This window comes from Peromyscus maniculatus, chromosome 23 (genome assembly GCF_049852395.1).
Source record: "Peromyscus maniculatus bairdii isolate BWxNUB_F1_BW_parent chromosome 23, HU_Pman_BW_mat_3.1, whole genome shotgun sequence".
Lineage (NCBI taxonomy): Eukaryota > Metazoa > Chordata > Mammalia > Rodentia > Cricetidae > Peromyscus > Peromyscus maniculatus.
Window position 1 is genome coordinate 19,036,178 of NC_134874.1, and position 27,147 is coordinate 19,063,324.

At 47.8% G+C, this 27,147-nt stretch overlaps 1 protein-coding gene across 1 annotated transcript in view; it reads left to right on the forward strand.

Annotated features, from left to right (window-relative positions):
• Positions 1–27,147, forward strand: part of Tmem132c (transmembrane protein 132C) — a 323,353-nt gene that overhangs the window by 237,320 nt on the left and 58,886 nt on the right. Inside the window, exon 4 of the mRNA XM_006970660.4 lies at positions 21,206–21,389. Coding sequence (XP_006970722.2) covers positions 21,206–21,389 — 184 coding nt within the window. The remainder of the gene's footprint in view (positions 1–21,205; positions 21,390–27,147) is intronic.

The window sequence follows — 27,147 nt, forward strand, 5'->3', positions numbered from 1 at the left end:
TGACTAGTGATCAGTGGAGGAACTGTAAAATGTCATAACCCTTCAAAGGAGAATTTAAAAGACAGATATAGACAGTCAGATATAGACAGGCCAAGAACCTAATTCATAAGTGGATAGAAACCGACTTTTCAACACAGATGGGGGGAGAAAGCAGTCATTTTCCCACTGGGTATCATGTGTGTGTGAGCAGGTCTGTGACGAGAACGTCCAACGTGGCTATCCGTGATCTGCAGCAGACAGAGCCATAAGCGGAGACCACGAGAGAGTCTAATGATGGGAGAAGCAGTGTTTCCTCATGGCTGTGACAACATGCCTGGCAAAGGCCACTTAAGAGGAAGAAAGGTTTATTTTGCACCATTGTCCATCATGGGGCGGGGTGGGGAGGGGCATGGCGGGCGGCAGGAGCGTGAGGCGGCTGGTCACATTGCACCCACAGTCGTGAGATGGTACTGCCCACATTCAGGGTGTATCTTCCCTCTTTAGTTAATCCCCTCTGGAAATGCCCTCACAGAAAAGCCCAGAGGGGTGTCTCCATGGCGATTCCACTGAAGATACCCACTGGTCTTCTGGTCCAGCTCAAAGTCTATGACAGTACTTTCATAATACTTTGCGGACACCAGATCATGTGAACCCATGACTGTGTACCTTTCCCGATCATCTTCTTAAGTCCCTTTGGGATCATTTATGGTCAAAGTCGACTCCATAGAGTCAGTTGCAGTCCAGTATCTGGGAGAACAAAGCTATCCCCCTCAATTGAGAGAAAGTTTAATGAACTAAGAATAGGGGGATCATTATTATTTACGCCCACACTCTGTGACCAGGGCTGACTCAAAATCATAAGCTCCATATCTTCTCTGAGGCTATGGCATTCCTGACATCGGTTCAGTCTCCCTGGAACTCTTAGACTGAGATGGAAATGGCCCTCTCAGAAACAAACTGGTCCTCTCAGAAAGGACAGAGCTGTGCCTGCCCCCGGCACCTCTTGCCCTTATTAACCACCCACTTCTTCTCGCCGGGCACTCCTTATGTGGCCATTGATCTTTTAAAAGTTTGATGACCCATCTTGGGTTCATAAAGAGAACAGCGTAGTCTTCCACGTCCCCCAGGGATATGGGATGAGTCCCTGGCTCTCCACGTAGCCAATCAGTTTTCTTCCCTCCCCGCCACTCTTCACCACCTCGGAGAAGGTTGAACACGCCATCTCACTGCACTGTTCCCATACAGCACTTCAGGAAACCATCCCTCACTCTTCTGCTGTAGATATGGCCACCAGTACCAGACTCATTTAGTTAGTGTTGTATATTGAAGCCAACTCAGTTTTTTTTTCCTCCTTAAATAAATATACTTCAAGAGGAAATGCGATGTCATAAGTGAACAAAACAAACGGATGAACAAACAAACAAAAAAAAATACGGGCATCAGCTGCCACAAATATAAAGGAGCCGTACAAATAAGTGCAATTAAACTCTTGGCCCAGGACCCACCTCTCTCTTTGCCAGTGAGGATGAGTGGCCCTAAATGGCTCTTTCCCTGCCTCCGAGTGCCCCCAAGAGAGCCCTCATCCCATCCTCTTTTGTGTAAACAGGAGGATGCATTTGAAATCACAGTATCACTCATGCTTTGGATGTAGGCCAAGCTCCCACCCCACCCCCTCCACCTCCCAACCCTAAGCCGATCCACTGAGAGTCACCTTGAGAGCCGCCCACTGCAGAAAATGCCCACCAGACAGTAGCTGATTGTCCTGTCTTCAGTGCTGCAGAGGACATGGCAACATGTCTTCTTGTGTCATCCTCTCCCCAGACCATCTCTCCCCAGGTCTGAATTCCCTGGACACCCCCTCCCCACTACTCTCTTTATAATTTCTACCCCTCCATCTGTGTTCTTTCTTATCCACTCAAACTCACCCGCACAGTTAGGGTCAACTTCTTCCTTTATTGTAAAGCATCAGATGCATACCATTTGTTAAATAGACCCTTTTCTCCTGTTAAGCTTAACCTGAAGGGCTAGAGAGACACTAGGGGGGTCAAGAGTGCTTGCTGTTCTTGTAAAGGACCACAGCTTGGTTCCCAACACCCGCAATCAAGTAGCTTACAACCAGCTGGAATTTAAGCTCCAGGGGTGATCCGATGCCCTCTTCTGGCCTCTAAAGGCAACTGCACTCAAGTGTGCATACCCCACACAGACACACATACTTAAAATTAAAAATAAATCTTAAAAAGAAACAAAACATTGTCTAAAAGAGCTTACCTAAGGGATGGGAAATTTGAGCTTTATTTTTAAAGAAATAAACACAGTTTATGATTCTAATAAGAAAGCATGAAGACTTGGATGTGATTAGAAGTGGCTAGGGGACCTTTATATTTAGGAGACTCAGTAGGTGGCTATTGAAAATGCTTGACTAGCAACAATTAAACCAATGTCCTGCCAGGCAGCAGTGGTGCTCACCTTTAATCCCAGCACTCGGGAGGCAGAGCCAGGGATATCTCTGTGAGTTCGAGGCCAGCCTGGTCTACAGAGCAAGATTCAAGAAAGGCGCCAAAAACAATGCAGAGAAATCCTATCTCAAAAAACAAACAAACAAATAAAACCAATGTCCTGAAATCTGTTAGGTATAACACATCAAGCAAGTAAATATCACTAGAGACAAGGATATCCCTGTGCTCTGCTCTGGCAATCGGTGCTAACTGGTGCCACCAGCAGGGGTACCCAGAGGAGCTGCCCCTGATTGCATCACTGATTTCATGGACACACAGCCAGAGGGCCTGAGTTGGCATTACTCTTTAATTTTGCTGCCTCATAGCCTAGCATGGTGGTGCATGTAACAAACAGACTTATCCTTAAGGGTGAGTCAACTCTACTTCCATCAGAGGTCTGTAGTTAAGGGCATGTCAATGGACTAGCCAACATATCACATTAGAATTTGAGAATCATGGGCTGCCGTGTAGATGGGTCATTCAGTAAGGTACTTATTTGGCAAGCATGAGACCTGAGTTCAATCCCCAGAACCCTTGTAAATCTGGCATGGTGGTGCATGGTTATATACCCAGCACTGAAGAGGCAGAGACAGGAAGATGCCTGGGGCTTGCTAGACAACAAGTCCCGTCCACTTGGTGAGTTCCAGGCCAGTGAGAGACCCTGAAGTCAAGTTTAAGCTTGGATCAGGGCAGATACAAAACAAGGACATGTGATCTACGAGGTTTCATGCTAGTTCACATGCAGTAGCAGCTTCTATTAGGACTCAGTTGGATTCTCATTCTGTGAATCCTCCTCTTCTCCCTCATCTCCCTCCTCCTCCTTCCTCCTCACCATCCTCACCTTTCTCCCCTCCTCCCCCTTCTCTCCATCCTTCCCCTTCTCCTCCTCCTGTTCCTCCTCTCCCTCTGCACCCTTCTCTTCTCCCTCCTCCCTCTCCTTCTCTCCCTTTCTCCCATCCTCACCCCTCTCCTTCCTCCCCCTCCCCTCTTCCCCCTCCTCTCCCTCCTTCTCTTCCTGCTCTCCCTCCTCCCCCTCCTCCTCATCTCCCCCTTCTCCTCTTCCCAAAGTACAAATTAACCAAAGCAATGTGTAATTTGCAAATCACAGTGTACTACTAAATACAGTGAACCCTTAAATACATGGCATAGATCAACAGCAAGGCCCTCACAGGCCTCTGCCTCCATCACTGTGAGAAGAAGCGCATTTCACATCACTTGTGAAGGCCACATGGCATGAGTGGGCTCAGCAATACTTCACAGCTCACTTTGACTTTCCTTTGAAGACGATCGATTCTCGATTCTCATCCCAGCAGTTACAAAGCCCCAGGCTCCATGAATCAGAACCTGTTTCCTAGTCTTTAAAATGCAGAGCTGGCCATTATAATGACAGGCCTGGATATTAGATGCATTTGAGACCCAGCTGGAGTGTATTTCAGAGCCAGGCAACTGATGTCGAATTTGCCGACTTCTCATCCGCTCTTTACTGTGTTGGCGTCAGGGTGATGGTTCAGGGCATCCGCATGGTGCCAGACTATAAAGGAGTGAATGGAGGAAGCAGATGTTTGACTCGTGCTCCTAGAGAGATGAATCTGCTGTGATGTATAGCTGACCATTTTATGCTACTGAGCAAAGACTGGGAAAAGGTGGGGGGGGTCGCTAAGCATGGACTCAAGCATGAAAAGGCATATCCTTCATGCAGAACCCCCAGCCAGGACAGATAAGGAGTGAGGAAGAGTGACCATGTGTTCTTGGGCCTAAGTAAGTGCCTCTTGAGAGGACAAACATGTATGAGAACATGGGAAATGTTTCTGCATGTACGTGCAGGGTTTCACACTTATGCTTGCAGATAAATGTGAAGGCCAGGGGATGACCTAGCAGAGAGGAGTCACTCCCTCTCCTTGGCCCATATATTTTCTGCATCTGTCTTGTTTGCCCTTTGTATATTTTGGCATGCACTTTTCTTTCGAGTCTATCTTAGGTTAGAGTGTCTGTTGCTGTGACGAAACGCCATGACCAAAAGCAAGTTAAGGAGAAAAGGGCTTCTTTAGCTTACACTTCCACACCATGGTCCATCATTGAAAGAAGTCAGGACAGGAACTCAAACATGGCAGGAGTCTGGAGGCAGGAGCTGATGCAGAGGCCATGGAGGAGAGCTGCTTACTGGCTTGCTTCCCATGGCTTGCTCAGCCTGCTTTCTTAAAGAACCCAGGACCACCAGCCCAGGGATAGCTCCACCCACAATGGGCTGTGTCCTCCCCCATCAAGCACTAATTAAGAAAATGCCCTCCAGCCAGATCTTTTGGAGGCATTTTCTCAAGTGAGTCTCCCTCCTCTCTGATGACTCTAGTTTGTGTCAAGTTGACATAAGACTAGTCAGTACAGAGTCTTTCTTACCATCTGACCATGATACTAGAGGCTGAGATGGTTTTCCTTGTCTACAAGCTTTCCTGCTTGAGAATCTTTTATAGTATTTATTTACTATATATTTATATATAATAACATATATTATATATCTATATAATATTTATTTCTATAAATTATAAGATAATAATTGCAAGATAATAATTGCTATGTGACAGGCAATCCCACCATGTAGCTTCATCCACTTTTTTTTTTTCATTTTTCGAGACAGGGTTTCTCTGTGTAGCTTTGCACCTTTCCTGGAACTCACTTGGTAGCCCAGGCTGGCCTCGAACTCACAGAGATCCGCCTGGCTCTGCCTCCCGAGTGCTGGGATTAAAGGCGTGCACCACCACCACCCGGTTCTTTTTTTTTTTTTATTAAGAGATTTTCTATTCATTTTACATATCAGCCACAGATTCCCCTGTCCTCCCTCCTCCCACCTCCCAGCCTTCCCCCCCCTATCCCACCCCCCATTCCCACTTTTTCCAAGGCAAGATCTCCCTTGGGGAGTCAGCAGAGCCTGGTACATTCAGTTGAGGCAGGTCCAATCCCCTCCTCCCTACATCAAAGCTGAGCAAAGTGTCTCAGCATAGGCACTAGGTTCCAAAAAGCCAGCTCATGCACCAAGGACAGGTCCCAGTCCCACTGCCTGGGGGCCTTCTAAACAGTTGAAGCTCATCCACTGTCTCACTTATCCAGAGGGCCTGGTCCAGTTCCATGGGGGCTCCTCAGCTATTGGTTCACAGTTCATGTGTTTCCACTAGTTTGGCTAGTTGTCACTGTACTTTTACCAATCATATCTCTTGCTCACATGATCCCTCCTCTCTCTCATTATTGGATGCCTGGGGCCTGGCCACAGATTTCTGCATCTGCTTCCATCAGTCACTGGATGAGAGTTCCATCATGACAGTTAGGGTGTTCGGCCATCCAATCACCAGAGTAGGTCAGCTCAGGCACCCTCTTGACCATTACCAGTAGTGTCCACAGTGGAGTCATCTTTGTGGATTTCTGGGGACCTCTCTTTCCTTGTTCTCCCACTCTGTTCCTGATCCAGCAAGGACCTCCCACTCCCTTAAGCTTTCCCACCCCCCGACCCCCATTTCTCCACAGCTTGTAACAGGTTTGTCCTTAGGATCAGACCCAGCTGGAACTGTGCCTATTGGTCTGTGCCTATTGGTGACATCAGCAGGAGCAGCCAAGTGGTGTACTGTACATGGGGGCAGCCCAGTGGTGGCATGTACAAGGTGGCCTCATTTGTGTGATGGGCAGATTTGACTTTGGTGGAAGGCAGTCAGGACTCACCTTGCTGATGCTTGCCCTGCCTCTTCCCAGCATGACCTTCCATGTATCCCACCATGGCAGCCTCAAGTGCATGAAGCCTCAACCTTCCCTAAAATGCAACAGACTTGCCTCCTGCACCCCTCCATCCATGGGAGCGGCGAGGCAAGACCTGAGCCCAGGATACATGGTCCACTGAGGGCCACGATGAAGATAAGACTTAGTTCATTGTCTTCGTGCTTGTTGCTAGGAGATGAGCAGAGTCCCATAGGCTGTGGTTAATTTATTAGGGGACTTGGGGCCACAGCCTGTGCCACAACAAACCAGATTCATCCCTGATAAAACAATTAAAAGTCTAATACTTTTTTTTAAGCATAGAATGGAGATTTCTTCAGTGTGGCCACACTGAGATGAGGCACAAAGAGACTCAGCCACCCCTCCTCACCAAGTCCATCATCAGAACATCAGACATGAGATTAGGGCTTAAATAAAAAGCAGCAATATGCATAACCAGGCAGTCCTCGAGGTGTGGTCCCTACCCATCAAAGTCCCAGCTCCAAGGTTTTCTAGAAGGACAACTGTCAAACTGTCAGTCTTTTTCCAGGAGACAAGTTCCTCTTCTGGCTGCCACAAGGGCTTCAGCTTTTTCTCCTCCCAGAGGAAGATTCCTAGGGGACTCTAATTTCTGGAAGTCCATCATTTTAATAGTCATATAACCAAAGGAAGAGAGAGGCCCAAGGCAGACCCGGTTAAAACGATGAACTTCTTGTGCCAAATGAAGACAAATGGGAGGGTTTCTTGGTGCACCCTCTTGGCATTGTAAGTTGGTGCCCGCTCTGTGGATGCCATTTACATGATATGAAATTTTAAATGTCCAACCCCTACAACACAGTGGACCTCTTTATGGAAGCATACCCTGAGATGTCTCTGCGTGTGTGTTTTCGGACAAGCTTATCGAGGCACTGCCTGCAAGAGGCCACATGCATTCTGACACTTCTATTAAGTGGAATAGTCTGCAGTCATTTGAAATAAGCGGTCTATATCCAATGATCTGGAAATTTCTCTAAGAAGTCTTGTGAAGTAAGAAGAGAAACAAAGTGTGGAGGGGGTGTGTGATATATAACTCTCTGAGAGTGAAACGTGGAAGGATGCTATAGCACAAGTGGATCTCAGGGACCTCCTCTCACACCCAAGGAACAATGCCTCAGATTTCACTTGTGATAGGTCCCCTAGGGACTAGACTCAGAGATAGGAAGTAGTGGGTGGGTGGGTACCAGAGGCTGAGGGAGGGACAGCAGTTATCCAAGGTGGCAGGAACTATGGAGATGGGCATGGCGAGGGCTGCACACCTCACCACGAGTCTGGGATGTTGTGTGTGCTCAGTATGTGCACTGCGTACCTGCAGGGGGGATCCCACAGAAAATTATCCTAAGTGTATTTTCTTACAGTTGAAAAATAAAAAGTGACAAAAGAGGGTCTGGCGAGATGGCTCAGTGGGCAAAGTTGCTTTGCCACCAATGCTGTGGACCTGAGTTTGATTCCCAGGACCCACATAGTGGAAAGAGAGAACTGATTCCCAGAAGTTGTCCTATGATGTCCATACATGTGCCGTGGCATGCACCAACACACATTCTCATATTCTCTCTCTCTCTCTCTCTCTCTCTCTCTCTCTCACACACACACACACACACACACACACACACACACACACACAAATAAATACTGACAAGTGTTAAAAATAAAGTTATAAAAGCCAGGATAGTGGCTTCAGTGGATAAAGCATGATGACCAGAGTTTGGGTTCCCAGAACCCATCTTGAAAGCTGGGAAGTAGACACAGGGGGTTCCTGGGAGTGAGCTGGCTAGGCAAACTGGCCGAACTGAGCCCCTACTTCAACGAGAGGCCCTACCTGAGTAAGTACTGTGGAGAGCAGTTAAAGGAGACACTGAATGCCACATGCATACACCATCCACACATGTGCACCTGCGCACATCGGAACACAAATACACACAAGCATGCATACCACATACAAAGACACAAAGTAGGGGGAGTACGTTTGCAAATACAAAGCTGATCTCTGGAAAGCTACAGAAGACGACTTGAGAAATTAAATGTTGGGAGTGGGAGGGAAGCTTAATTCTCATCCTCTTGTTTTCTGTTGTGTTTGCAGTTTTTATTTTGTTCCTGTGTGAGTGCGCTACATTTAAAACTTTTTGAAATGTCAAAAAAAAAAAATGCCAAATAATTACCATAGCCAAATATATCTGCTAGAGCCGTACATAGTAAATATATGCTACATGCTTACATGTGATTTATGGTATGTATTTATATAAGTATAGTTTTTATAAGTACACAATACATATTAGAAAGATATATTTAGCAGAATATATTTAGCAATCTGTGACCTACTTTGCAAAGACCAGGGTTTTGTTCTGTTATGGTTAAAAATGACTATTAGCTACAGGGAGAGCTGGGATTCGGGCTTGTACTTTTCCACTATTACATAAGCAAATCAAACCGCCGCCGCTCTGCCACGTGTATTTAACTACTCCTGAATGATGTGTGAGGCTTATCCTCCCCCATCAACTCTGTTTTTCTCCTCTCTCTTTTCCTTTTGTGAAAACCCATCATGCCTTTTGTCAAAAGAAACTGAGGCAAATATTGACTAGGCAGCCAAACTGAGGTGGCGGGGGGGGGGGGGGGGGTCGTCTCTCTTAAAAGCCACATGAAGTCATGTCACTGAGTGGAAAGGGAATAGCCTGCAGCCCACACTCTGTCTTTGGCTTCATTTTCTCTAGTCTTCTTGGTTCGAATCATCTGCAGCGGAACCCAGTTCATGTCCCCGAGGCCACCCCACAGCCCTGGGTTTACATTTGCTGCATTAAAGGGAGCAGCCCCCTTCCAGGCTTGGGTCTTACTGCCTGCCTCCCTGTACCTTTCCTTGGGAGTGCTGTTCACCTAAGGGACAGGAGCTATAGGCTGGGGGGAGGGAAGAAGTAGAGCCTGGGGACCCCAGGTTGAAGTCCTCACTCTTCATTTCACCCCCCCCCCAGACTTTGCGCATGCACACTAGGGGAAGGGTGACCATCCAGTTTTTCTATCGCTGTGATGAAATGCCTAAGATCAGCAGTTAAGGGAGAGAAAGGTTATTTTTGGCTCATAGTTTCAGAGGCTCTGGTCCATGATCAACTGGCTCTGTTACTCTGGGTTTGAGGTGAAGAAGGCTCTCTTGATGGCAGGGTATGTGGTACAGGAAGTGGCTCACTTCGTGGCTGCCAGGAAGCAGAAAGCATAAAAAGCAGCTGCAGACAAGGCTCATCCTCCAAGGACACACCCCCAGTGATGACTGCGGGGCGGCTACTCACCAACCCCGCAGCTCCCCGGAGTCTTCTTGAGTGCAAGCAGCAGGAAATATTAGATAGAAGGATTTAGAATGTGGAGATAAACAGATAGAAAACACAGGACAGCCTCGAGAGGGCCTGGAACCTATTCCAATGGGCCCCAACTCTCTTTGCCCCAGGGTTTTTATAGAGATGCCAAGGGGTGGAGCAAAAGACCCCCCCCCCCCCCCCCCCGCCAGCACAGCCAAGTGCAGACCATCTCAGACACCTGCACTCAGGCCTGTGGTCCTGATCATCCTCTATGTGGACCTGCTGGGTAAAGCCACTAGGAACCTGAATATAGGCTCCCACAAATGACTTCCTCCATCTTGGCCCTAACTCCCCAAGTTTCCATTGTCACCAGAAACACCTTAAAAATTAACCTTGGGTCCTTACACTGACTGGGTTAGGATCTCATGATCACTGCCCACCTATGAACACCCCTCAGTGAGAACCAAGCCTTCAGCCCATTAGTCTTGGTGAGTATACCTCATGTCACAGCTGTACCAGGAAGGATTTCTCAGTGTGGGGACATGTTGACTGTGGTTGTGCTCAGACACTGTGTTCTTGGGTGTTGGTGACAAGGATCATCAGAGGCCAAATAAGACCAAAGCATCACCACCCAAAGTACATGGGAAGATAATGTCTCAACCCACTCTGGCTGCTGTAACAGAATTGCCTGAGTGGCTCCTGAATAACAGAAGGGAGATGTTCCCAGTCTGCAACTTGGAGAACAAGATCAGGGTCTCAGCAGACTCAGGATGTCTGGGGACAGTTTCTTCCTCCTGGGCACAGTCTTCCATTCTAAACAATCAGAAAAAGAGGAGCATATAGCTCTCTGGGTCCCTAAATTCACACAGGGAGGACCCATCCTGAGGACCTGACCCTCCCAGCACCAACCTCTATCCATCACTTAGGAGATGAGACATCAGCATATGAAACCAGACCTCAAGAGATGGTTGCACTGGGCCTGTATTTACAACAGCACGAACTCCATCAAATCCCAGAGTGACAAAGGACCTCATCTCAGTTCTCTCCAGAGACTTCTGGTGAGCCCTGATGAGAAACAGCCTGTGGCTCAGTGTTCTTGAACAAGATCTCATGAGTGCATTCCATGACCCATTCCATATAGGCTTTGAGTCCCATGTTCAACTTAATGTACTAATATAAGATTCTCTGTTAAATGAACAATTGTAAATTAAAATGTGTGTGTGTGTGTGTGTGTGTGTGTGTGTGTGTGTGTGTGTGTGAGAGAGAGAGAGAGAGAGAGAGAGAGAGAGAGAGAGAGAGAGAGAGAGAGAGAGAGGAGGGTGGGGGGGAAAGAGAGACTGACTATAAGGAAAACCAAAGCAAACAACGGAACAATTGGGTACTAGGAGGTGTGGCTTTGTTGGAGTTGGTGCGACCTTGTTGGAGGAAGTATGTCACTGTGGGGGCGGGCTTTGGAATTTCCTATGCTCAGGATACCACCCAGTGTCTCAGTCAACTTCCTATTACTTCCAAGATGTAGGATTCTCAGCTGCTACTCCAGCACCATGTCTGCCTGAACGCCATCATGCTCCCCACCAGAATGATAAAGGACTGAACCTCTGAAACTGTAAGAGAGCCACCCTCAATTAAATGTTTTCATCTATAAGAGTTGCTGTGGTCATGGTGTCTCATCACAGCAATTGAAGACACTAAGACACTCCCCCTAACCAAGGCCCTCCCCAACTCTCAGAACCAATTCATTGCCAATAGATCAGCAGTAAGGGGTAGAGCCCTGTGAGACCTTTTGCTCATCCATCCATAGGTGGCTGTTGGAGGGACCCACAGTAAACATGGCCGAAGACAAACTGGCCTCTTTACCAGTTTTCATTTCTGCCAGCCTCTCCTTGTTCCATTCTGCTGAGTTTACTATCTGCTGAAAACACTGGGAGGTTTTTACTTAAGAGTCCAGTTCTTGGCCTCTCTTCAAAGGCCAGAAGTCTGGGAAGCTGGTGGTTGTTCCTTGGCTGGGGCCATGTATGCCACAAATCTGCCATCTTCAGCACCCAGGCTGCTCAGTGCCACCTCACACTGCAGCAGCAGGCTTCCTGTGCATGCTTCCTTCGCTGTTTGCATCCCCTCTGTTCTTATTCCTCCCAATGGGCCAGTGGGGAGCTGAATATGGAGCCTTGGACCCAGTGAGGTAGCTTCTGGTTTGAGTCTTCATGGTTCACTGCACACACTAACAATCCCTGATGAATACAAGGGCTTGGAAATACGTCCTGGGGGTGGAGCTAGAGAGATGACTCAGTGCTTAAGAGCACTGGCTGCTCTTCCAGAGGACTCAGGCTCAGTTCCCAGCGTCCATGTCATAACTGTCTGTGGTGCCAGTTTCACAGGATCCAATGCCCTCTTCTGGCCTCCATGGGCACCAGGCATGCACATGGTGCGTGTGTGCGTGTGTATACGTATACATATACATATACACATACATATACATATATATGTGGTGGTATTGTGTTCCCTGAAAAATTGTGCACTCTAATAAACTTATCTAGGATCAGAGACAGAACAGCCACAATATTAAACATAGAGGTTAGGTAGTGATAGCACACGCCTTTAATCCTAGCATTCCAGAGGCAGAAATCTTCCTGGATCTCTGTGAGTTCAAGGCCACATTGGAAACAGCCAGGTTTGGTGACACACGCCTTTAATCCCAGAAAGTGAGCCTTTAATCCCAGGAAGTGAGGGCGGAAAGCAGAAAGGTATATAAGGTGTGAAGATCAGAAACTAGCAGCATTTCGCTGGTTAAGCTTTTAGGCTCCTAGCAGCAGTTTAGCTGAGATCCATTTAGATATGAGGACTCAGAGGCTTCAAGTCTGAGGAAACAGGATCAGCTTAGGAACTGGCAAGGTGAGGAAGCTGTGGCTTGTTTTGCTTCTCTGATCTTCCAACATTCACCCCAATATCTGGCCCAGGTTTGATTTTATTAATAAGACCTGTTAAGATTCATGCTACACATATACATATACACATACACATACACACACTCATACACATACATATACATATACATGCGGGGAATACACTCATACACATAAAATTTTAAAAAATATGAATCTTCGAAACTTTATAAAAAAATAGATGCTCAGTGGATAAATGGATAAGTGGATGGATGGAAGGAGGGATGGATGGACAGATGGATGGCTGGGAGATAAGTGAAAGAAGTTTCCCATGGTCTACAAAGGAGGCGAATTCTCACCTCCCCAGTACTCACCTCTCTCTGTTGCAGCATGCTGGCTGATGTGCTTGGAGCCCAGGTTCTGAGCGCTGAGGCCTGTGTCAGGGAGAGCTGCAGGCGCCTTTCTGTATTCCCAATGACACTTTTCCTGGGTCCCCAGCTAGGAAAGCAGCCAGGTGCCAACATCTGGGGGTCGCTTTCACGCCACTCCATATGAAGAGGAGCTTCCTGAAGCTCAGGCTACCCAAAGTGGAACTGGCTTCCTCAGGAGGTATGGGGCTCCCTGTGGCCCCAGAAACGTCAACGGAGGCTAAGGAATCACCTGTCAGGTGTCAGGAAAACCAAAGAGGGACAGCTGCCTTGTGGACGGAAGAGAGCACATGGCTGGCAAGCTCCGGCCTCCGCACAGTGAGAGCTCTCAGATCATAGGTCTGTTCCTTATGGACCGTTGAACATGAGGGTCCTGGCCATTCCATTTGTCTTTGTCAAGGATCAGAGGACAGTGCCCTTTTGAGGCGGGGGAGGGGGGCATGTTTTCCTCAAGTTCTAAAGATCAAATTTTACCATAGCAAGCCTGTGTCTGCAGTGGCGTACAGTGAGGTGACAGCCACGGCGACGTGGACTTCCACACCCCCACCTTCCATATCTTTTCATCATTGTTCTCTCTTTTACTTTCTCTTCTTCCCCATTTCCTCCTCTGTTATCTCTCTGAGCCAACACCACTAACCTCCATACACACACACACACACACACACACACACACACACAGGCCTAGAGACTCCTCCCCCAGCATTTCAGTCACTAACAGATGCCAAGTGTGGTGGTACACAGCGGCAATTCCAGCACCGGGGAGGTGGAGGCAGAAGTATTGAGAGTTCAGGGTCAGCCTATATAAAAGGTTTGAGGCCAGCCTGAGCTACATGAGTAACAGTCTCAAAAAAAAAATACACACGTATATATGTATTATATATGTGGGTATATATGAGGAATAACAGCATCCACATTTTTCCCTGGCTGCTCGAACATTTGCATGGGAAGTGGACAGGAAGGTCTGGGCTTGAGTCCTGCTTCTGGAGCTCTGACCCTTGAGACAGGGACCTGCCTCTGCGTGAGGCTGGTGCTCATCCCTATGACTTGTTTCAAGGCTGTGGTGCTGATATGAATTAAATGCCCAGCACAGTATGCATACACCATCAATACTGGTTCCTAACCCTCTCCTACTTAATCCAGTTTCCAGTCCCCTGAGCATCATTGTGAATGGATGGCATCCAGCTGTGAGCACCAAACTTTTGCCTCCCTGCACGGCCTCAGAACATTTGGATTCTCACCTCCTCTCTCCACCTCCCTCCCCTTCTCCCTCTCTTTCTCCCCTCCTCCATGTCTGTCTCTGTCTCCCTCCCTCTCCCTCTCCCTCTCCCTCTCCCACTCCCTCTCCCTCTCCCTCTCCCTCTCCCCTCTCCCTCCCTCCCTCCCTCTTCCTCTCTCTCTCTCTCTCTCTCTCTCTCTCTCTCTCTCTCTCTCTCTCTCTCTCTCTCTCTCTCTCTGCCTTTCTCTCACTGTGTCCCCCACCCCCTGCCTGTCTGGTAGGCTCAGAGCACAGGTTCCCATGCTGATACTGAAGCATTAAGGATATGGGGGTACTTGCTCTAATCCTAAAATAAAGATTATTCTGAGACCAGTTAAGGAAACAAGACAGAGAGCCAGGCGTTGGTGGCGCACACCTTTAATCCCAGCACTCAGGAGGCAGAGCCAGGTGGATCTCTGTGAGTTCGAGGCCAGCCTGGTCTACAGAGCGAGATCCAGGACAGGCACCAAAACTACACGGAGAAACCCTGTCTCAGAAAAAACAAAAGAAAACAAGACAGGAGAAGCAGTGAGGCCAGGTGTGAGCCAAAGCCTGTCATTACAAGCTCTAGTGCCTCTGCCTGGATTCTATCTTCTTGAATGGTGTTATCCTCTCCCAGCAGCCTCTTAGAACAGCCAGGCTGAAGGGCCAGCACACAGGACATGTGCTCAGGAGGCCGTTACTGGGGCTAGCTGCTCTGTTGTAGATAAGTATCCCCTCTGTCCCACACAGACACTTGAGGTGAGAAAATAGCCATCAGGTTGGCTGCTGTTCTATCTCTTTGCACATTGCAGACGCACAGTCCATCTTTCTTCAGAGAATACGTACTGCCGATTGCAGATGAAGGGAGCCAGAGACCTCCCAGCCCAGCACCTAGAGGACCCACCACTGCGGTCCCCCCCAGACAGGGAGAGCACAAAGACCCAGCTGTCACGGCTGCTTTGCAACACTTCAGCATCCGGAGGACCCTGGGACCAAAACCATTTTTCAGCAAGATGATGTTTTCCATCTCCAGTGTGAACACAGTATTATCCAATTCCCCACAGCCTGCAGACTAGGAGTCCCCTAAACAGAGTTTACTCTAAGCCAAAATTACAGCCTTTAAACTGATTTCTCAAAGGATGTGCTTCATTTCAGCCTCGTTTTTTCTCCATTCCAGCTGCTTCCACCACACCTAAGAAAGGCTTTTTCTAAATTGGAAGTCCCGTTGGGCAGCCTCAGCTAAGCAGCTACAGCTTCCCTGCTTTGTCTCTCTCTCCATTACAGCTGATTTGGGGACGCTAGGCTCTGGGTGGGGCATCCCAGGTTGGAGGGGCTGCTGTCCAGGGGACACTTCCTTTTAGAGTGAGCCCAATGGTCAGTGGGAAAGATCATTGGATCCTGTATCTGTTTTTCCATTTGCTGCTTTTTTGGGGGTGGGGGTGGGGGTTAATACCTGATTCTCATGCAGGGTCTGGCAGAGGGTATTTGTTAAGGCATTTGATGCCTTTGAAGCCGGGCACCCTGGTGTCTGAGCACCAGAATGTTTATAGCCCAGGGAATGTGCTGTGAATTCCAGGAGACCTGGGAAGCAGAGATTTCTTCCCAATGTCCCTTCACCAAATTTCAGCTTACCCGCATGTCACTGTCAGGTGCGGGGTAGGCATGACCACTGTGCTGAGTGTTAGCACACAGCCCTGAGGCCACCTGGATATTTTCCATAGCTAATGCTTACAAAAGGGGAAATGGGGACCCCGGGAGGCTCAGGGGTAAATGGCAAGTCACCAGGTGTGATGGTGACACATACCTTTAACCTAAGCACTTAACAGGCAGAGGCAGGTGGATCTCTGTCAGTTCCAGGAGAGGCAGTAGCCAGGGCTACACAGTGAGACCCTGTCCAAAAAAAACAATACAATCTGGTAGCACAAAGTGACCAGGGGAAAGCAGGTATAAGGTGGTTTACCCCCACAGCAAGAACCTCAAAGCAGTCTGGCCAGCCAGAATCCCCTATGCGGGGATCATAGGGGATCATTCCTTTGTCAATCATTGCTTCTCTTCTTGTATCGTGTGTGTGTGTGTGTGTGTGTGTGTGTGTGTGTGTGTGTGTGTGCGTGTGTGTGTGTGCGTGTGCATGCGTGCGTGTGTGTGTGTGTGTGTGTGTGTGTGTGTGTGTGTGTTTGCATTCATGTCCATGTGGGTACACATGTATGCATGCCTATGGAAACTAGAGGACAACCTTCAACCTTAGCTCTCACTCCTCAGGTGCCGTCCACACTCACTGGGTCCCAGAGCTCTCTGAGTCAGCTATGGTTCCTGGACAGTGAGGCCCAGAGATCAGCCTGTTTCCGCTTCCCCAGCACTGGTGTTCTGAGCATATTTCACCACACCTGGCTTTTTTTTTTTCTCCCTACGTTCTGAGACTTGAACTCAGGACCTCACCAGCTGAGTCATCTCCAGCCCCTCACCTCTCTTCGTGGTGTGCTTTTTGACAAGTAGCAGGGAGGACACATAACTTCGGGGTAGCCCCACTAGCCAGGCAGAACAAGGAGGAGTCAGAAACTGGCCCATCCCTCCCTCTTGGCTCTGCACTGTAAGAGAATGGAGATGCCTAAGGAGGGAAGTCCAGCTAGGTATCTGGTCATCCAGCCCAGGTTAAGCCCCTCAAATAAGAGGACAGAGATTGTTAGGACAGAGTGAGTCGGGTGTGTACCCCAAACCCATCAGCACGCCAAATACAAGTTCGTAGTCATAGAAAGACAGCCTTCGCCCATTAGTTGCTCTTAAGCTTATTCTTGCTCCTGGTCTGAGGGGATGCAGGCAAGGCAGAGCAGGGGCTGTTTTGCAACCGGAGCTTGGGGCAGCTGTTTCTATCCTGTTGTCAGTCAACAAACAAAAAGCAGGGTCCAGCTATCCACCTCAAGGCTCACCACCCCCAGAACCCACTTCCTCGGATGAGGACCCACCTCCCCCCAAAGTCTCAAGACCACCCCCAGAGCAGCACCTCCTGCTCAGAACCAAGGAGTTCAGATGTGTGAGCCTGGGAGGTGGGGGTGGGGGCGTGTTCATGTTCAAACCACCATTGGCCCCAGTGGAGTCTCTGCTGCTTGGAAAATGGATGCCAGCAAAGAGAAGCCTGGGACAAGAAAGGAGCCCCAAGGCTTGCTAATGTGCATTGGTTGGGCCACTCTCTGTGTCTTTAAGCTGAGGGAGTGACTGGGGAGTGGACAGCAGGAGTCTGGGAGGTCTCCAAGGCACTCTCCCACCCACTGTCAACTACAGGGACTCTGTAGCGTTCCCAACACTCAGCTTCTGAGTGTTTCCAGTGGGTGCCTGGCAGGGATCTGCTTCCTAAATGCTTGATGGATGGATGACTAGAGAGCGCATGGGTAGAGGAGGCCTTCTGTTCTAGAACTAAAAAACTTTCCTTCATCCCCCTCAGGGCCCTTTCGTCTCAGCAGTTAGCGCTGCCACAGAGACCCGCAACTCATCAATTACAAACATTAACTGTAAATTACACTTTTGCATAGTTAATTCAGACTCCTCATTATGTACTTAGCAGAGCTTAGCAGGCGTAAAATTCAATAGCAAGCTTTGGAGTGGATCCAGCGTCTGTCCTCTGTGATATCTGGAAAATGCAAAGTTTTAGGAGTGGACCTCGGAGCGTGTCTTCTCTGGAAGGTCTCCAACAGACTCTGCTTTTTTGCTTTTTTTTTTTTTTCCTTTGGAATGGGTTCAGCCCTTCTGGAAAAGCTGATAGCTTCAAAGCCTGCCTCCACCCTCCTTCCTAACAAAATGGAGACTCTCCCCCCTCCTGGGTAGAAATTAATATTAACCTGACTACTGGAAGGAAAAGTGTGAATATCAGGAAGCCAGGCTCCCGGAGCAGTCACTCATCTATTATTCATTCGACAAACATTTACTGCGTGCCTCTGGTAGGTCAGCATGGCGATGTGTCATTTGAAGGTAATGGAAGAATACCATACCACTGCTGCTAGGGAGCTTGAATTGGTAAAGGAAGATGTGGATATTGAACTCGCAAGTGGAGATAAATTCACACTGAGTTGGGTGGCCATGTAAATGAAGGGTGAATCCCAAGCAACAGGGGTCCAAAAACATGAGTGGATGGGCTGTGGGGAGCAGGGTGATAAGTGATCCTGTGGGAAAGAAATTATTGCAAATGGCCTGAGTGGAAGTATGCCTGAAGTGCCTGAATGGTAGAGACAACCAGAGTGGGGTACCCTAAGGAAAGGAAGGGGAAAGAGATTGAGAAAACAGAGAAGGGGAGGGAGTCCTGTCGTCAGGACTGGGGAGATGAAAGGATTGTGGGTCGCAGCCCCAGGTGCAGGAGGTTGGCTCAAGAAAGGCCTATGCGGAGCTTTAACTTCAGGTAACAAACACAGAAGGTAGGTTTGCAGTCTCACTCTCTAGTGGACGGGAGAGTGTGCGACTCTAGTGATTTGTCTCAGTCAGTAAAGTGCTTGCCATACAAGTGTGGGGAGTTGATCACCAGAATCCATGTGAAACAACAGGGCATCCCTCTAGCTCTGTTTGTTTATTTTTTAAAAAAGATTTATTTTTATTTTGTATATATGAGTGTTGTGCCTGCATACACATGGGTACACCACATGTGTATCTAGTGCCCACAGAGGGCAAAAGGTGGTATCAGGTCCCCTGGAACAGATGGTTGAGAGCTGCCATGGGGATGCTAGGAACCGAACCTAGGTCTTCTGCAAGAGCAATAAATGCTCCCAACCACTGAGCCATCTCTCCAGCCCCGCCATTTGTTTATTTTTAAAGCTGAATCTTGGAGTGAAATCCAAGTGTGCTGCCCTGTTCCACGGGGCAGACTTCATAAGCTTCTCCCTCCCTTATGCTGCCCTTATGACGTGGGTTCTGAATTTCTGTCTCTTGTACTCACTGCAAACAAGAGTGGGGGAGGCCGGGTCCTTTTTTTGTGCTAGCGTGTTGAATCTCTGCTGATAAGATGTCTGCCCGCAGTACCCTAAATGGGAGCCACTGACACAGAGGATCAAGACAGCAGTGTGTGTGTGTGTGTGTTTGAATGTGAGGCACAGACTTCTGTAGAGCTGTTTTTCCTAGGATTCTAGCTTTGCGCACACACACACACACACACACACACACACACACACACACACACACACACACACGCCGTGTTTTTGCCCATCTCCCCTCCGTTTCTTTCTCGCCTCCTGTTCTGCTCACTGTGGGGCATTTGTTCAGTTCCTACTTTCACAAAGTGGAGCCTGCAAGTCAAACCCATACTCCTCAGCACCATGGAGAGCTCATCGGAAAGCTGCTTCTGTGGGCAGGGTGGGAAAGAGACATTTGGGTCCGTGACAGCACTTGAATCAGGATGGGTAAAATACAGCCCACACCAGACGGTACCGTTCTCCTGGGAGAGACTTCCCCATTGAGAATTTCATTTCTTCATTTTGTGAGTGGCTTTGCTTCCGCAGGCACTGAGCTGCCCATGGTGGCTATGGTACGGGTACTCAAATCCCTCCCCCACCCCCCAGGCTGGGAAGCTAAAATCCCTTCTCAGGCTTCATTTTCTTACAGTTGAGTCCAGTGGGCAAGAGGTGTGGAAAATTGTGTTTTCGATGGTCTGAAATTTGTCGTGACTACTGGGGGGATTTATTTACTTTTGAGTAACTGCTTTATTTTAAGCCAATTTTGAAAATTCTCCTTCAAGAGTTACATCTGTAAATCCACACCATTGATTTTTATCAAGCAGTGGTTGCTGGCATTCTCTGGGGTTACCTAAGTGTTTAAATCTCTCTATCGCTCCAACATCACCAGCACTGCCCATATTAGTCGGAGGTTCTTGGTCTCCTCAAGGCAGATACTCAGAGACAGTAGAAAAGTACAGGCCACAGGATGAACTGACTCCTTTTCTTTGTCTCTGTCTTCCACCAGCAACCACAGAAGGGGACGTCTGATGGGGCAGATTCTGAGAGAGGGTATGAGACACAGAGCTGGATGAGTCAGGCTTAGGCATGGCGCTGCATTTCTTATTTGGGGGCCAGGGATTGTATCACCTTCTTTTTAAGACAAGGTCTCATCTATCCCAGGTTAGCCTTGAAATTGGAGTATAAGCAGGAATCCTTGAACTCCCATCCACCTGCTTCAACTTCCCAGGGCCTGGGATAATAGGTGTGCACCATCTTGTCTGGTAGATCCAGTGCTGGGAATTGAACCAGGGACTTTGAGCATGCCAGGCAAGCACTGTACCACTAGAGCTACATCCCAACTCCATGGGTCGGTTTTAAAAGTACATATTTATGGCAGTTCTCCACCTGAGCATGACTTTGAGTCCAATCATACTAAAAACAAAAACAAGTGTTACCTGGACATGGTGGTGCACACTAATCCCAGAACTCAGGAAGCTAAGTCAGGAGATTTCAACAAGTTTTGAGTCCAGCCTGATCTATAGAGTGAGCTCCAGGCCAGCCATGGCTATAAAGGGAGCCCTTCTCTCAAAAACAATCCAAAGACCTCATCCCTACATACACTGATCAGTGTTCAGTGTTTAAGAATTTTTGCTCGGATCCGTGGCTTGTGGGTGCTGCTCTATCTTAGCTCCCAACTCTCTAATTTGAAAGTGACATCATGCTTCAAGTGCCTGGAGCTATCTCTGAGAGGTAGTCTTTCCATCCTCTCGTTCTGAGCACAATTATCAGATTTGGGGTAAAGGGAGAGAAGGATCCTTCAAACACCATCATATTAAAGCCATTTCCTGTTGTTTGAATCTTAGATGGTCTTTTAATAAAAAAAAGAAATCCAGAGCCAGATATCAAGGTGAAAGCTGAAAGATCAGAGAAGCAGAACAGCCAGCCACTAGTTCTTACCTCTACAAAATCCTCAGCCTAAAGAGAAAGAGTTCCTGTTTCCTCACGCCTTATATACCTTTCTCTGCCCTGCCATATTACTTCCTGGGATTAAAGGTGTGTGTGTATCCCAAGCAAAGGCATGAGATCTCAAGTGCTGGAATTAAAGGTGTGTGCCACCACTGCCTGACTCTGTGTCTAATCTAGTGGCTGGCTCTGTCCTCTGATCCTCAGGCAAGTTTATTGGGGTCCACACTATATCACCGCAATTTCCTTTCATTCCCTTGCAGAAGCAGCAATCTATTCAACGAGGTCATGCAGATGAACTTTGAGATCGCCAGTTTCAGCAGCCTCTCAGGGACACAGCCCATCACATGGCAGGTGGAGTACCCGAGGAAGGGGACCACAGACATCGCTGTGTCCGAGATCTTCATCAGCCAGAAGGACCTGGTCGCCATTGTCCCCCTTGCTATGGTAAGTCATGCTGTCATGGCAGCCCTTGCATCCTACTGATGAACAGTACTCCTGCATGCTTCCTCTTTCCTGGGTCATCACTGCAATTATTTATGTATAAGTGACTCCATCTTCCTCCATCCTGAAAGTGGCAACATTACCTTTCAGTAGCTAAGCTTCTCAGATAATGCCGTCATGGTACTAGCCACGGCCACGTACCAAAGTCCTTGTCACTTACTTCTAATTTAAACCACTTCAGCTCTCTTTTTTCATGTTCCAATTTATATGAAAACTTTAGGCTGGTGTGTATCCTGGTCAGGATGAGCTGGGCTAGGCTGTGGCAACAAGTGACCCCAAATCTCAAAGACCCGAGTCAACTAAAGTTATTCTTCTTGGTTATATGGCATCATGTGAATGGCAAATGTGCTGCTTAGTTTTGACTGTCAACTTGACTCAACCTAGCATCACCTGGGAAGAGATTCTTAATGAGGAAAACTTGTCTAGATCAAGTTGGCCTAGAGGCATGTCTGTGGGGGATTGTTTTGATGGTCAGCTGAGGCAGAAAGACCCACGCTGCCTGTGGGTAGCACAGTTTCATGGACCGTGGAAGAGTGAAGAAAATAGGCTGTGCATGGGCAAGCAGGTAGCTTGGGTGAGTGCTCGCCTCTCTGCTCTGGGCTATGGATGTGGCGCATGACAAGCTGCTTGAGTCCCTGCCTTGACTTCCCCTCAATGATGGACTGTAACCTGGAAGTGTGAGCCAAATAAGTCCTTTCTGCCCTAAGTTGCTCTTGTTAAGGGTGTTTCATTATAGAAATAGGGGGGAAAAAAAGGCAGGGGAGCCCTGTGTCAAGCAGCCCCTGAGAGCTATTCCCAGCTCCTCCCTGCCCCGTGCCTGAAAGAGGCAGCTGTTACATCCTACTTCCCTTGGACCAAAGACAAGGCTCTCAATAGCCAAGAAGCCAGAGGACAGTGGACAGTGGACAGGCCATATGGACTCACAGAGCCTTGTGCTTCTCCATCCCACCTGTGATGGGGTTGGGTTGCAAATTACGTGTCGACCTTCTGTCACTCTCATTGATGAGCCCTTGTCAGCAAGCATCCTATTTAATTAATAAGAGATTATGGGAAATGAATCGAGCAGGATTCTTCAGTATACCTAGGAGATAAACCCAACCCAATTTGAACTTAAAGTGTTTCTCAAACCCCTGTGAGTACACGTTGTGTGGTTTAGCAAGATCTACCTGGAGTCTTTTTAAGGCCTCCTGGGAAAGGTGATTGGTGATGGTGGGCAGACCACACCCTGGGTGCTCCCGGCCCTCAGTCTCTCTGTTAGCATCATCAGATAGCCCCTGGCAAGACCATAATGGTGTCGTCCCCCCCAAGGAAGAGTGAGACCCTCACTGCCAATCACTCAGCAAGCCCCCTGAAGAAGCTCTGGTTTAGAATCATTGGTCTAGAGAGATGGTGCTGTAGTTAAGAAGTTAATTCTGCTCCTTCAGACGTCCTGAGTTCAGTTCCTAGCTCTAACTGCTTGTAACTCCAGTTCGGGGGAATCTGATGCCCTCTTCTGGACTTAGAAGGCACTGCACTTACACATGCACATACACACACACACACACACACACACACACACACACACACACACACATTTTAAAAAATAAAGAAGAATAAATCTTTAGAAGCATTGGCCTGGCTTGGCCATGTGCTCCCCTTCAGCCATTCATCAAAGACAAAGTGTATGCTACACTCTGCTTGAAAGGCCTAAAGCTGTGTCACCCAGAGGAGGTATGCAGTCAGACTAAGCATAGGTAGGCATGATGCATCCTGGGAAAATCTGGCTCTCACTGTAAGGTGGGAGACAGACACTAGCCAGACACAACAGACATCATCCCACCTGTTGTCTGCCACATTTGTTAACTTGCAGAAGGTAGAGAGTGATTGCTCATGACATTATTTTTCGGATGCTGTGGACTGAATCCAGGCCGTGTACACAGTTGACAAGCACTTGATCTCTGAGCCACACAAGTCTCATTAGGGAGGTCAGCTGACTTTGAACTCATGGAATAACTCAGACTCACTTCAAAGTCTCAATCCCCCTGCCTCAGCCCGAGCAGTGCTGAGATTATGGATGTGTACCACCACACCTGGCTCATTCTTGGCTCTGAATGTGTACCATAACTCCAGGTAGCCCTCCACCTGACCTTGATTCCCTTTTCAAGTCTACATTTTAAACAGTTGTGCTTATGTGCTCAAAAACTCTAAAATATTTACTGTGTGGCCCTTGGGGGGCGGGAGGATGGCAGATCTGCATCCTGGACTTTGTGCCAACATCTATTACAGAACATAAGTGCCCAATTCCTACCCTGCCTATTTCAGAAAGATAAGACATTCAAATACTTTGAAAAGCAAAACCATTTTAAGGATATAAGATATCATTACAGCCCATTGTCAACAACACGTGAGTCCTCCATGAAATGAGATGTCATTATTGTGGTTATTGTGTCTTCCCAGTGCTTTTAAGACAAGAAGAAATCACTCCTCATGTCACACTCCAAATCCTTTTGTCTACGAGTTAGCCCAAGAGGATTCAGACTGGCTTCATGCCTCAGTCGTTGACAGCGGCATCTCTACAGGGCCAGCGTGCCTGCAGCTTGCATCCGACCTCTAGGCTCGGTGTTCATCAGTGTTATGCTTACCTGAAATACAGGACTTGACTTCGACTGTGCAACACAGCATAGAGAACTAGGACCAGTTGTCAGTGGGGATGTGGATGTGCACACCTAGAATCCCAGTACTCAGGCTGAGGCAGGAGGATTCTGCCTCAAGAGCATTCTGTTCAAGACCAGCCTGAACTACGTAGTAGGACCTTACCTCCAAAGTTAAATGGGAAGCTGTGTTAACGAAAGGGCTGTAGATGAAACGGCCTAGAGACACTTAAAAACTATGTTTTGGTATGAACATTTTAAGTACCAAAATGTTTTGGGGGACTCAGTATTTATCAAGAGAAGGGATAACCATATCAGAAAGTGGGTTTTGTTTTTATACTAAAATGAGGTTAAGTACATTTATAACTAGCCCCCCACAAAAAATATTTATTGATACTGAGTAGGAACAGAACTACAGATACACTCAAAGATGAGAATTTTTCTTTTCTTTTTTTTTTTTTTTTGGTACTGGGATTGAACCTATGACCTCATGAATACTCAGTGCGCGCTTGCACACACACACACACACACACACACCACTGGGCTACAACTCTATCTTTTTATTTTGAGACAGATTCTTACTATGTTGCCCAGGTTAGCCTTGAACCCATTCTGTAGTCTAGGCAAGCCTTTGATGGGCAATGTTCCTTCCTCAGAATCCCAAGTAGCTGATAATAACAGACCTAGCTAAATATTTTTAAAAAGGAAAGAGAGAGAAAAAACAAACAGGGTGAAGCAAGCTCCCTGCTTCCTGTTGGCAGCTGGGTTGGCCTTTGAAAACATTGAGAAGGGCTGGAGAAATAGCTCAGAGGATAAATCTCTTGCTGCTCTTGCAGAGAACCCCAGTTCAGTGCAGTCCTCACCATGAGTGGCTCACCACTGCTTTTAACTCCAACTCCAGAGGATCCAACATCCTCTTCTGACCTCAGGGGACACCCACACACATGTGACTATGCATACATATATAAAAATAAAATAAATATTCACAAAAGGAAAAGAAAACAAGTGCATTTCCCAGGGTGCTGTTCATCTTAAAGAAAACAGCCTTCAGAAAGGCCCGACAGGGTCAATTAAAGAGGAATTTGCTTTTCTTGGAAGTTCTTGCCTCAGCATCACATCTTCCTAAACCATTCTTCAGTGCATGGAGGAAGCTGGGGACAGGAAGAGCCGCCAGCAGACTGTACCATCAGGCCTCAGTGTCTAGGTCCCCCAAGCAGGCTGCAGGCATGGGTCTGTAAGAGCCCAGTCAAGGCAGAAGCCTGTCCGTCCCAGGCAGTGCTGTTTGCTCTAAGGAACTGTGACTATTAAACCATAGTAGCTAGTCCCAATGCAGTTTGCTCAGCTCCATCTCCAGACAGTTATATGCTGCTCTTCCCATCAGCATCCTTTCCCTGAAGGACCCTCTCCCTACCTGGAACCCTCCTCATACTCACGTCAAGCTTGGGATAGAGGTATGAGTTTAGTAAAGACTAGGAACATGCCAGGTCTGTGTGTGGGTAGCATGAAACTGGAGAAGCACTTGAACTGTCAAATATATTTTGGGGTAATCATTTCTTCTGTGTGAAAAACAAGTATTCCTCTGAGTTGCTTGGACAGGAACAGAGGTCAGGTGTGGGCTCAGTGGGACTCATTTTCTTGTGACGAGAGAGAGGGGCTGGTAAGGGGCCATAGACTCTCAATAGAATCCATTGAGCCTTATGGAGCTCCCACATCATACCCAGCTCTGCCACCATCCATCCTGGGATGGACAGGAGACAGGTACTCCTTCCTTTATATAACCGGGCATGCTGATGGGGCTGCCCACATGGATAGGTCTTTCATAAGAGAGATGGAACTTACCAGTGGCTGGATGAGTATAAGGGGATCTGTTGTCCCAAAGTGTCCCCCTACCTACATTTTTTTTTAAATAGGAGAAAAATATCCCTACTTTGGGCCAGGCATGATGGCATATGCCCTTAATCCCAGCACTCAGAGTTCAAGGCCAGACTGATCTAAAAAGCAAGTTTTAGGCTACTCAGAGCTACATAATAGGATCTTTTCTCCAAAAAAAAATTTTTTTTATTAGAAACCCTAACTTTTTGGCCCAATCAGGACAAAAACAGCTCTCGTTTGACAGATAGAAGAAATTGTCTTTCCCATGACGGAGGTACTTTGATTGGATTTTCTCATGTTGGCCAGGTTACTCGGGGTTTTTGATGAATTTCAAACCATCACCCTTTACAGATACAGACTTAAGACAAAGTCATTTTCCTTGATCTGAACTTGGGTTATGTTCGTGGACTTTCTGTGACACACTATATATAATCTCTGTATGAGATCAAACTAAAAGTAAAGTATCAGTCAGTGGGCTGATTAAAGGGATCTGAGTCTATGGACCGCTGAGTTCTCTCTTCTAGGAGATCAGGAGCTCCATGGGGCAGGTGCCATGCCACTATGCATGGGTGGTGTGTGGTAAGGAGCCCATAGCATGAGCTTTCTACTGAGACCCACACCACCTCAGTGACCTGGACCCACCTGCTGGAAGTCTGTGTAAGCCAGGCTGGTTGCCCTGTACCCCCAATGCTGAGGGCACTGCACGCACAGAATTCTGATCTCAGGCTTGTCGGTGGCTGGCATTCAGAAATAACCGGTGGGAGGAGTTGAATATCTCATTCCCCCAAGAGAGTCCATGGCAATCCGACTCTGTAACTCTCTATTCCCAACACAGCATGAACCTGACCTTGTTTGGAGATTGCAGTTTTGAAAATGTCATGATGTGGAGTTGAGGCTCTCCTGGATTAGGGTAGTCCCTGAGGCCAGTGACTGGTGGTGTTCATTACTGGAGTATTCACAAAGGCTGGGTGGAACCAGCCTTTACATCTGCTGTTTCCTGTGCCAAAGGCCTCTTCTCAACACCCAGGTTGGTGCTCCTCCTCACACTGGTCAAGTCCCTGCTTAAGTCTTCCCAGGTCTCTCTCAGCACCTTGCTTAGAAGAATGACCCTGTCACCCTACACCCAGCCTGTCTAGATATTCTCTCATAGAAGGACAGAGCATTGACTTGCACTTCTGCATTCGTTATCGAGATTTCCC